Source organism: Syngnathus typhle, linkage group LG13 (genome assembly GCF_033458585.1).
Source record: "Syngnathus typhle isolate RoL2023-S1 ecotype Sweden linkage group LG13, RoL_Styp_1.0, whole genome shotgun sequence".
NCBI classification, from domain to species: domain Eukaryota; kingdom Metazoa; phylum Chordata; class Actinopteri; order Syngnathiformes; family Syngnathidae; genus Syngnathus; species Syngnathus typhle.
The window spans coordinates 3,584,822-3,596,717 of NC_083750.1; the positions used below are offsets into that span (position 1 = coordinate 3,584,822).

Sequence of the window (11,896 nt, forward strand, 5' to 3'; positions counted from 1 at the left end):
CTCCAGAGCGTGTGTGGTTTTACTTTTTAGTTTATATCTAGTGGTTAATTTAAATCTACACTTGAATTACAGTTTGTTTGTTTACTATAAGTGCATTATTAATACAAGTGTATTTTTAGTACACATTAGCAAATAATTTTGTATGCATAATTATTGTGCTGCTTTATTATACAGAGCAGTTGGACACTTTCCCACGTTCTAACAACCAAATAATCTTTTTGTTACTAACACTTGTTCCTCCTTGAGGTCACCTGCACCTGGTGACATCACAAAAAAGCCTAAGAAAAAGCAATACAGACTTGATGCATCACCTTCAACATTCACAAAATATCCTCAGGGTTTGGACTCGAGTTTTGTGTGACTTCTGGCGTGTCAAGCCGCGATGTTTGCCGCCATCTGTTGGACAAAATATTCCTAACACGCGGGACATTCAGTTAAAATTCGGAGAACTACATAATGTAGAGTGTAGTTCTCTCTACATTATTCTCCTCTCCTTAATTGTAAAACCAAGTACACACATGAAATCAAGCTGTTTGTCGAAATTTTGCCACCTACTCCCCAGATCCTCATCCATTGTCAGATGCGTTATGAGTGTGGTTGTCTTTTGTGCAGGTGTTCAAGACACATGGCTGCTTTGTCATTGGTGAAAGGCACACTACATTAAACTGGTCCCTGCTTCTGTAACATTAATATGTGGACCCACTAGTCTAAACAGTATTTAGATTGAATTGCGTTGGTTGAATATCCATTAGGCAGCAAAATCCACTCGTTTTTAGCCATCTTGGGGCAGCCCAAAAAGAGCATAACAGCGCATAACTGCTCAGCTTGCGAAGGTCACATGACTAAACCCAAAAACAGGTCAGCTGTTATTGATCGTTACCTGAAAATGAAATTAAAATCCCATTTAATGGATAATCGTTGAATGACTCCATTAATCAAAACCACACCATCTCGTTACATTATTTCCATTACCCTGCTGTCTTGATAAGATATGTTACAGTAAGTGCAATTGGAATCATGTTTTTATGACTCCACATTGAAACGTGACTTTAGTCTTTCTTTACAATACCAAAAAAGCATCTTTATGGAGAGTGAAACCAAGGGTGGGCAACGTCGCACGTGAGCAATGATTGGCCCACTCAAGCTAAACCGCTGGTGGTCTGTGGGCTGTGTGGTATCGCGCCACAATGATTGGGAAATTTATATTCCCGCTCAGGCATGTACATAAGCACACTCTTGTGAGTAGAGTATATGATCCCTCCCTCATAGGAAAATGGCTCCCTGCCCCTTATCTAAACAACTATGGGGGATGTACATATCACATCATGTATACATCAGAGTCCATCTTTGGCTCTTTCCGCCTAAAGTGCAGTTTTTTGTAGGGACAAGTCTATGGTTCCTGGCTCTTCTCCTCCTTCAGCCAACAATGCACGCTCCCTTGGAAGCCATTTTGGCTCATTCGGCACAATTTACTTGATTGTTCCACTTTGAGGTTCAATAATGACCTCCTTAGGCGACTTATTGCTTTTCTCTATTGTGGGCCTAAAGCGACAATGCTTTGACAATGATCGCAACAAACGCTGTTACAACAATGGCCCGGTTGTGGCCCTCGCCGCCATTTCTGAGCCTCAGCGGTGTGTCGTTTCCGTCAAGGTCGAGTCCCGGCGCCTGGCTGCTGGCGGCGCAGCGCACAAGGGGAAGCTGGTAGGATGTCGCCCGCTTGTCCGGGTAGTCCGGGCTGGAGCCGTCGCTGGGCCGCTGGCCGTTGAAGAGCAGATAGTGTCCGTTGGCGTCACGCTCCATGCGGAACAACTCGTACTCTGTGTGGGGAAGGCGGATGCCCAGGGCCACGCAGCCGTTGGTGGCGGTCACGTCCTGCTCCACGCCCAGCTGCCACGACCGCTCGGCACCGCACTCGTTGCCACTGAACACGTTGAGAAGCGATGTGGTGGCGAAGTCCATGGGCGTCACTCTCATGTGATTCACTGCGGGAGGGAGGATATGGCAAGACAACGTAATGGCTACCATTTTCCAAGACTAGACATACATGTCTACCACGTTTGGGGAGAACTATATCTGGATAAGACTCCAAGAAGGTTAATTTGAGTGGTTTGTGGCAAATTGATTTTGAGGCTTTTGACTGAAGTCAAAGAATCTATATGGGATTGTGATTTGTGAGTTTGATATGTTTCGGAGTTCTTGTATGCTTGCATTATTGTTCTTGTGTTTTTCGAGTGCATGAGGCAAAATGCGTCACCTTTGAAGACAAAGTCGGTGCCACCCATGACGCGCGTGGAGTGCAGGCCGCGGGAGTAGCGTCCCCGGGCGTAGATGGTGAAGGTGGGGTGCTTGCATACGGGATCGGAGAAGTGGTAGTAGTAGCCTTCCCACGTGTGGTTGTTGTCGTGGAACAGGAAGTGGCGGGTGAGGAAGAGCACCTCCGGGCGCACTTCACACCGCTGGCTCACCCACTGGCCGTACAAACCCACCGCCAGGTCAGCACGTGGAGGCAGGATGGGTGGATGAAACTCGTCCGAGCGGTAGATGATGCGGCAGGCGATGCAACCGTGTGCGTGGTTCTGAAATGACAACAAGCAAACTTGCAGCCACCACTTTCTGTTGGCCTAAAAAGCAGGATTGAAGAGGGTGTAACAATCACTTTTGTACTCTTCTTTTAAACTTACTCAGTGTAAAATTGTCTGCGTGTAATTTTTTTTTTTCATTGTAATTTTTTTATCGAGTAAAATAATATTAATTCCCATTTTATGAAAACATTCCAAATTGTATTGTTTCTTTTTGGGGAGGTTGTTACGGATGAATGGCTTTGCATTCTTTTCAACAAACGGAGATGATTTGCCTGATTTATTAGGTGTATTTTTCCAGGCAACATATTTGTATCACTTGGAGGGTGTGTGTTTTGTCAGATGTTGAATAACAAAGTATTGAGGGTGAAAAAAAGATAGCTCCCTAAGGAGGAGGAAATCAAAATTTGTTGTTCTTGAAAACAAGCAATTTAAACGACCACAAAGTATTTCACATTTGTCCAAGAGAACAAAGCAACCATTCCAGCATCGTTTTGTGGTTGAGCTCCAAACGAGCAAATAAAGTGGCAGCAAGGCCACAGTGGATCACACTTTGGCAGCACTCTGTCTCTGGGGGGATTCCCGCCATATTTGAGGGGAGAAATAACTGTCAAGTGAACTTCTCGTATGGCGAACGACAAATTCCAGCCTTCGCAAAGCCTGAAGAACATGCTTTGAAGACTGTTAACAAGCAGACAAGCTTCAAGCAGACAAGCTTCAAGCAGCGCACAAATATGTGTAGAAAACATAAAGTTCACCCAAACATTAAGAAACAACCTAAAAAAATAAAATCTCACATGAAGTTTAAAAATGATGCATAAAAGCACAAAAATGTATTACGGTAAAAACATAGACAGCGAAATCACCTAAAGACGGATAAAACATACAAAAATGAAGTCCAAACAGTTTTTGGGTGAAAAAAAATATAATATGATATAATAAAGTAAACTAAAAGCTCCGAAATGAAGTAACTGAAAATAGTTGATCAAACATGAGAAAAAAATCCACGACAGTCTTTAAGAAAAGAAGAAACCGACATCAAAACAAAAACAAAATCACTGTGCGACATGAACGGAACTGACCTTGACGTTCTGCAGGGGCGTCTGGTAGCTGGAGGGCTTGTAATACAGCCTCTGCATGGGGTCTGTGTGGACGTCCCCTAAGAAAAGCTCCTCCACCAAGTGGTCCGGGTTGTGGTGCGTGTACTGTTTCTCCACCCGCAGCAGCTGCAGCTCATGCATGGCAAAGTTGAGCTCCCTGGAGCAGTTATAGCCGCCCTCCTCGCTCCACAGCTCGTAGGGCACGTTGGGTTCCCAGGCGCCCCTCACGGCTCCCTTGCAGCTCTGGTTCAGCCTCTGGCTCAGCTCCTTGGCCACTCCGGCCCCATGGCAAGTGATCTGGACCCGGTGGAGGTAGTACTCTGCCTCAGTGCCGCCCCGTATGATCCAGGAGGCCTGGCGCAGGCGCAGGCGTCCCCGAGCCAGCAGGGTGTAGGTGGGCTTGGTGCAGTGATTGTCTTCATAGTAGAACTGGTGCGCTTCGAAGGTGTTGTTGTCGTAGAAGCGGTAGAAGCGTGTCAGGAACTCCGGACCTGGTCGCACCTCACAGCTGAAAGGGACCAAGCGTTAGCCGAATAACCGGGAGACCGTGGAAGAGCCGAGGGGGACTGACCTGGTGGACACCCAGTGACCCTCCACGTTTGGGGGCATCTGCACGGTGATGCGGGCCCCGTCGTGAAGGTGCTTCAACATGTGGTGGCACATGTGGGAGTCCTTAACCAAGCGGCCGTAGGTTTTCTCTAAGGAGAGGTGACGTGACTGCTCCTCCACGGAGAAACATGCTGACAAACCTGCAGGACATAGAAACGACATAACATGCCTTAGCTCAATTAGAGATTTAAGGTTCGAGATTAGTTTTCGGATCAGGTTATGGCAGCTCCAATTTCCAACTTCCAAGTCATAGAGGTCTTTACGGATTAAGCTTGAGGTTTGGGAGTGATGTGCTAGTTGTAGGTTTTGGGGTCGTTTCAGTATTCAAGGTTTCAAAAGGGGGATAAGAATCAAAGTAGACAGTATCAGCAGAATCAACAACATTTTGAGACATTACTGAGAAATCTTAAAAGGTCCTCTATAGGGTTTACATTCTCTCCAAGCATCTATGAATCAACTCTCAAATGGACAAATGGAAATAAATAAAGATGATGGATGAGTTCTGTTCCACTCAAGTGAACTGGAATCAAAGGTTCTGTAGGCTTTTTTCTTTTTATCGGGTATAACCTAAACTAAAAGCGATTTAAGAGTATAACCAAATTAAAAGTGATTTAAGGTTTGCCAGGCAACTGTTTAGGGCACAAATTGGGTCACGATTTACAGTAGTTAGCGTTGTTAGCCGTAACAACAACTAAAGACTCTTATCAATTTCAACATGGCGTTGGTTTCACATGCTCGAAAAAACCCTCATTCAATAGGCGTAAATGATTATAAGTCGGTGGCTTGAATATTTCTGAGGTCAGAGCAATCACCAACATCCCAGCATCGACGACAAAAGGTCGAGTTGGCTCTGAGCTCTCCAAATGTAAAAATCAAAGCGCCCACAAGACTCCCACAGCTCAGAAAGCACACACAACATTGCCAGCTGGCTCTAAACCGCCAACTGGTGAGGAAACGTCAGCGCAGACCCCGACAGACAAAGACAATTCCCTCTTGTACACCTCAAAACATCCAAATACGTATGTGATTGGTTTCATATGGAAAAACACTAGAATGTAATCCAGAATATCTGCATATGACAGTGCTAGCGGGGATAATGCTAACCAGTGTAGACTAGCTTTGGAAAAAAATAGAAGTATGATTTTCTTCCTTGAAAGAAATGTTTTTCAGGAAAAAATATTTTATTGCAAAATTGTATTATTTTTTTAATCAATTGTTTTAATTGTGATCTCATAAAATAACTTTTTTTGTTCTCTTTATTTCTTTATTTTTGAAAAGATACAACTTTAATAAAAAAGCTATTTTTCTAAAAAAAAAAAAAAAAATATATATATATATATATATATATATATATATATATATATATATAACAAACATTCCAACGAACATTTATGACTGTTTTCTGTTTCGAATGTACCCTGTTTACTGTCCAAAGACTTCTGGAATATCCTCTCTTGTAAAATCCTGTCTTTTCCCCCCATAAAATAATAGTTATCCCATCAAATTAGCACATCAAAAAAATGAATGGGACCATTAAAAATATATTTTTTTAATGCTCTAAGCCAATACAAATCCTATTTTCAGAGCAGATCAGAGTTTGTTTTGTACACAATTTCCATCACAAGATGTCCTTAAAGGCATTGCAGTGCTGAGCATCATAGCATCAGATTTGGCCAGTTTATCCCGTAAAACTCTGTAAGCGAACAGCTACTATTTCACATGTGCTTCCTCACAATATCGACTCATCTCATTGGCCGCTCATCCGTCATCAAGTCAAGTACAAGCAGAAGACGCTCACTTCTTCAAGTCTCTCCCCCACAACAAAGTCTTCATTTATCTTGAAGTGGAAAAGTCCCACAATGCACGGCAGCTCACGTTCAGATGGCCCCCGGGCACTTTTTTTCTTTTATTATTGACTTCAAACGTCCCACATCACTCACCCCCCACCACAACCCACCCCACCTACCCACCAGCTCTCAATTAAATGAACTTGTGTGAGGTCGGCATACCAACAGGTGCTTGCTTCTTTCAAAACAAACTCCGAAAGGCCTGCCATACAAGACACTGATCATATTTTAGATTTATCATCATCAATGATTTAACAGAGAGTACAATGAGCACAACATCTTCATCACCAACAGTACTAATATTCTCATTTCTCAAAAGTGATTACAATTTGAAATGATCACTTCAACATTCTCTGCACAGGTGAGCGCTTTTAAGAACAGGCCCGCTGGCTGCTCATGTGACCCTCAGCGTGACCTTGTGCTTGTGAGCACCTGGTTGCTGACCCCTCATCAAATATGACACGTTTATTTTGTTGGAATTACAAAAAAAAGACAAAAGTAATAACTTTAATTACTTTAATAGACATTTTCTAGAAATAGCTCCTCCCGCCCTCAAAATAGCCCACACCTCTTTAAAAGAAATCCATCTTTATCCTCTTAAACTCATGCCTTTTGTAATTGAAACAAATATTTTCACAATACTGATTCATTTAAATCTTGGAATTTATATTCTTTAAAAAGATCAACTGAAAATACATCCATTTGTAGTTAATTTTGCATGTAAAACAAAGGACGTCATTATAGAGCTGAGTTGTAATTTAAAGTTGTGGCTTAAAATTCCTTATGAATGTGCGTACACACCACTCTTCTATATATATGCTTGAAGTTGCTTTACCTAAACAGGAGGAAATTATCAGAAGTAAAGCCAGGTCCATTGCAGTTGCAGAAACTTCAACTTGTCACACAATTGACTGCTTTTCACAAGCTCCGCCTGCTTGCTTGCTGCTTTATCAGGTGAAAAATAGAAAAAATTCAAATCACATGATGGTTCCAAGTATGAGTAAAACGGTGGTACTGGATTTCTTCATGGATGTTACTTTTCGACAGAAAAAAAAAATCTCAAGTGCAGCTCGGCTGGCTGCGTTGAGCGGCTTGCTGAGCTGCGCAAACTCTACACTGTTGGCTTGTGAACCAGTAAGAGAGAGCTGAGCTCAGCTGCAGCCCGGCAGCATTTCTCATGGGCGTGGAAAGACTTGTGGGCGTTTCCTCCATGTGAAAATGTCATCTTTGATGCTAGCAACTCATGAGGGTGAACCCTACTTTGCAATTCACCTGCCGTCCCGCATTGTGAGGAATTCTGTCAGATGAGCTTTTGGGCCTCCCATTTTCAAATATTTGTGTCCGCACTCTGATACATTTACAAATGTTATGTTCTTGAAAAATACTTGTTCTTGTTCTGAAAAAGTTCTTATAATTAGCTATCATAATTATAGTAATAATACTAATAATTTATTATCGCAACAGTTGCCATGACTTCAAAATAACTACCGTAATTTTCGGACTATAAATCGCGGGTATTTTTCATAGTTTGGGTGGGGAAGGGGGGGGGGGGGTTGGCTTATACTGAAGAGTGACTTATATGTGATTTTTTTTCACAAATTTTCAAAATAAAAAAAATAAAATAAAAAAAAGTTAAACTGCAATAAACGAACCGCGATGTAGCAAGGGATTACTGTAATTTGAATTTCAAGTGACATCAGTGGCGTGGCGCGGTGGTTGTTTACATAAAGGACAAAGATTCGATCACGGGATGACGAAGATGGCGAAGGGCCCCACGTACTACCGGCATCATTAGCGACACGGAGGACGAAGAGTTTGAAGGTTTTAATGATTTGGAGTGACACAGAAGGTTTGAAAAACTATTATGGCTTTTATGCACGCCTGGTCCTACTCTACGGAGTTCTCTTTCACCTCCGTGGATGGAAGTCGGGGGCTGGCGGTCGGCCGGGTGGCTGTCCGGGGACGGTGGATGGGGCTCGGACATGTCTTTTAGGCACGCCCGGTCCTACTCTACGGAGGTCTCTTTCACCTCTGTGGATGGAAGTCTGGGGCCGGCGCGCGGCCGGGTGGCTGTCTGGGGACGGTGGATGGGGCTCGGACATGGCTTTTACGCACGCCCGGTCCTATTCTATGGAGCTCTCTTCCACCTCCGTGGCTGGAAATGCCACCTCCGGGGATGGAAGTCCACGCCGCCACACACCTGGAAGTCCACCTGGGGCCGTGTGGCGGTGAACTATAATATACTATACTATACTAGATCTGTGGAATAACGACAGCGCAGCGTTGTTGACAAAGGACGAGGAATTTGATCGATGGATTTAATGATTTGGAGTGACACAGATGGTTTGATAATATTGTTGTTTATATGATAGTTATTTGATATATACTTTATATATCGTTATATGGGTCTGTGGAATATTTAGAATATTTAGACGTGCGCGGCGCATCCGCGGCATCGTTTCCATAAAGGACAATCGATGGATTTAATGAATTGGAGTGACACAGAGGGTTTTATAAACGTGTTATTTATGTATTAGTTATTTGAATAACTCTGAATGTTACGTCAGGCCCGTTCTCAGCTCTTTGTTTGTGTTTATGTCACGTTAGCATACCTTTTGTTTAGCCTGTTGTTGCTTGTTCATGTCTGTTCTTGGTGTTGGATTTTGTTGAATAGATTTCCCCCAAAATGCGACTTGTACTCCGGAGCGACATATATGGTTTTTTTTTTCACGTTATTGTGCATTTTATGGCTCATGCGACCTATATTCCGGAGCGACCTTTAGTCCGAAAATTACGGTATATATTTGTTTTCTGTTGTCGCAGTGCTCCTTAGATGTAAAAATAAATTCAGTCACATAAAATCATTTCTAAAAAAACATTCAAAGTTCAAAGTCACTTTATTGTCAATCCCTTCATATGTCAAGACACACAAAGAAACCGAAACTCCGTTTCCTCCATCCCACGGTGACGAGACACAGTACACGATAAACGTACAAGTAGACGACACAAAATAAAAACAAGAAGGCACAAACAATAACTAATAAATAATAAATAAATAAAATCAGTGATGAATAAATAATAAACAAATAACCCAATAAATAAGAGGAGCAAAAGCATAGCTTTTTCCTAGCAAAATAACTTTTTAATTGATTCTGGTATGATATGTGTGTGTGTATATATCCAAGTTAAAATGGCAACTATTTTCTTTTTTCTTGGAATTTCCTGCTCCCTTTTGTCTTTTCATTTTCTCACCTAAATTTCCTTAGTAGCAGACACCAAGCTGTTTTCCATCATTGCTTCCGTGTTCCCAATAAGGATTTCAAGAAAATACAACCCCCTCTCCAAAATAATCTGCTAATCTTTCCTAATAAGAACTCAGCATTATCTCAGTGCTTAAAGCTCTGCACGGCGACCCCCCCCCCCATCCTCCTCCCCTCCTTCTTCCTCCTCTTTCAGGTCCCCAGAAAAACTGGGATGCAGACAAACACCCTGATGGGATTTGCAAGGAGGCCGGAAGGGGCATTCATGACGCCACCAGAGTGGGAGTCTTGTTCTTGTGTGTTGACCCTTGCAAAGTCTCAGCATCACTGCACCCTCTTTGTGCGGCGGCATAATAAGAAAAGCTTTATCTTGCCATCAAGTCACCTCGAAAGCACAGGAAATGTGTTTTTCGGCTCCAAAAGTGTCATGATACTCACTTCTCCCATCATCAGCTTCATACTCCAGGCTGTTAGGATCCTGAACTCGCTTCCCCGTTCTGCGTAGCATCCTGTACTTTTACTGTCTGTATGCACACTGGCTCTTATTTGTTGTGTTATCTGTTTATTATTTATTATTACTCTTATTATTTATTGTTTGTGCCTTCTTGTTTTTTATATTGCGTCGTTTACTTGTATGTCTATCGTGTAATATGTCTTGTCACCGTGGGATAGAGAAAACGTAATTTCGATCTCTTTGTGTGTCTCGGCATGTGAAGACGTAGACAATAAAGCAGACTTTGACTTTGACTTTGATCTTGTAGTGAAAGCAAGTAGTTTATGGTTTTGTAAAACATACACACATGACCAAAATATTTAGTACACTTGTGCACCAAAGACAATGTTTCCTTCTTGGACTATTGAGAAACATCTTCATTGAATGTAATGTGTTTGAAAAAAACACCAAAGAGATTTCTTTAATGAACATAAATATCTGGTTAAAACAAAAAATCTGAAAACAAACAAACATCCTTTGGAATGTTCAGTGCAAGCAACATCGTTTTGCCAATTTTGTGTGTGTTTTTGATTAATGCTATGTTGCTTTGCTGTCCGCGAGTTGGCTGTTTTGTGTTTGCTTCTGGTGACGGCTCCCCGAGGACCTTTGTCTCATCAACGAAAGACTGGCCCAATAAGGAGGGAGTGGCCCAGCGACAAGCTCAGCAAAAAATTCCCACACGGTCAGGAAGAATAAATGTGTTCTTTCAAGTGGTTATTGCGAAAGGCCCATCAGACCCAAAATGCCAGGATGGATCTTGAAAACAAAACATTTCGTTCAAATTCCAGCGCATTAGAAAAGATGCAAATAGAAATGCTCTGCCCTGATCCTCGTGAGGACAAAGTGGTTCCAAAAATGGATGGATGGATGAAATAATCTGTTACTGGTTTGAACAGTCGTCATCGTACAAGCAACACAAACTGCTGGCAATGCTTCAAAGTGTAAGAAGTTAATCTGTAAAACATAAAAAAAAGCAGACAAGCTCAACTTTGATAACTAATGGTGATAGTTAACGAGGGAAGTGCATTATTTCCCATTTTGTTGAAAAAAAACCAAAATATTGTATTCTTGCAAAATAATTTTTTGAAAAACATTACCTGTGTTTTTCATGGCAAGAAAAAAACAAATCACTCACTAGACTAATGATGTCGATTTGGTACACCACTTGACCCTCATTTTGTTCGACACGACATCTAGATTAATTCCTTCTTCCTGCGAAGGAAAAGCAACTCTGTAAGCCAAAGCGTGAGAGTCAAAAGGCACGGCCATCTTTCCAAGTTCAGCATGGCCGCCATCTGCTGAAGCTAAATGAGATCCAGATAGGACAAGAGAGACTGATGGCGTAGCTGAGGCCAAAACGTTTCATGGGGTAAACATATGCCCCATGTGCATTGTGGGCTCCTCTTGTTTGCCAAGTGAAACAGCCAGCGTGCCGTCACATGATGAATTGGCCCTGATTTAAGTGCACAAGTGGGCGGGAATGATTCGGAGGGGGGGGGGGGGGGGGGGGGGGGTCAAAATGAAAATGAATGAAGATGACAAGACACTTTTTTGGAGGAACTCAGAGCAAGACCATTTCAAGATTTGAAAACAAATAGTGTGTACTCTAAAATGGGGAGGGAGGCCATTTTTGTGACCATCCAAGAAAAGATTTGCATTTTCACTCAAGTCTTTTAAGATAACTATTTTATGTGAAATTGAATACTGTAATTTTTGGACTATCGCTCCGGAGTATAAGTCGCACCAGCCATAAAATGCCCAAAAAAGTGAAAAAAAAACATATATAAGTCGCTCCGGAGTATAAGTCGCATTTTGGGGGGCAATTTATTCGACAAAATCCAACACCAAGAACAGACATGAACGAGCAACAACAGGCTAAACGATACGGTATGCTAACGTGACAAACACAAATGAGGAGCTGAGAACGGGCCTGACGGAACATTCAGTTATTTAAAAAAAAAATTACATAAATAACACGATTATAAAACCATCTGTGTCACTCCAA

At 42.2% G+C, this 11,896-nt stretch overlaps 1 protein-coding gene across 1 annotated transcript; it reads right to left on the reverse strand.

The window, feature by feature from the left end:
• Positions 1-136: 136 nt before the first annotated feature.
• On the reverse strand, positions 137-7,289 carry LOC133165735 (protein APCDD1-like). Its single transcript, XM_061295598.1, has 5 exons — positions 6,974-7,289; positions 4,254-4,431; positions 3,665-4,190; positions 2,258-2,579; positions 137-1,985 (listed from the first exon to the last, which is right to left on the reverse strand). The coding sequence occupies exons 1-5, from the start codon at positions 7,011-7,013 to the stop codon at positions 1,543-1,545; spliced, it is 1,509 nt and encodes a 502-aa protein (XP_061151582.1). The 5' UTR covers positions 7,014-7,289; the 3' UTR covers positions 137-1,542.
• Positions 7,290-11,896: the final 4,607 nt, after the last annotated feature.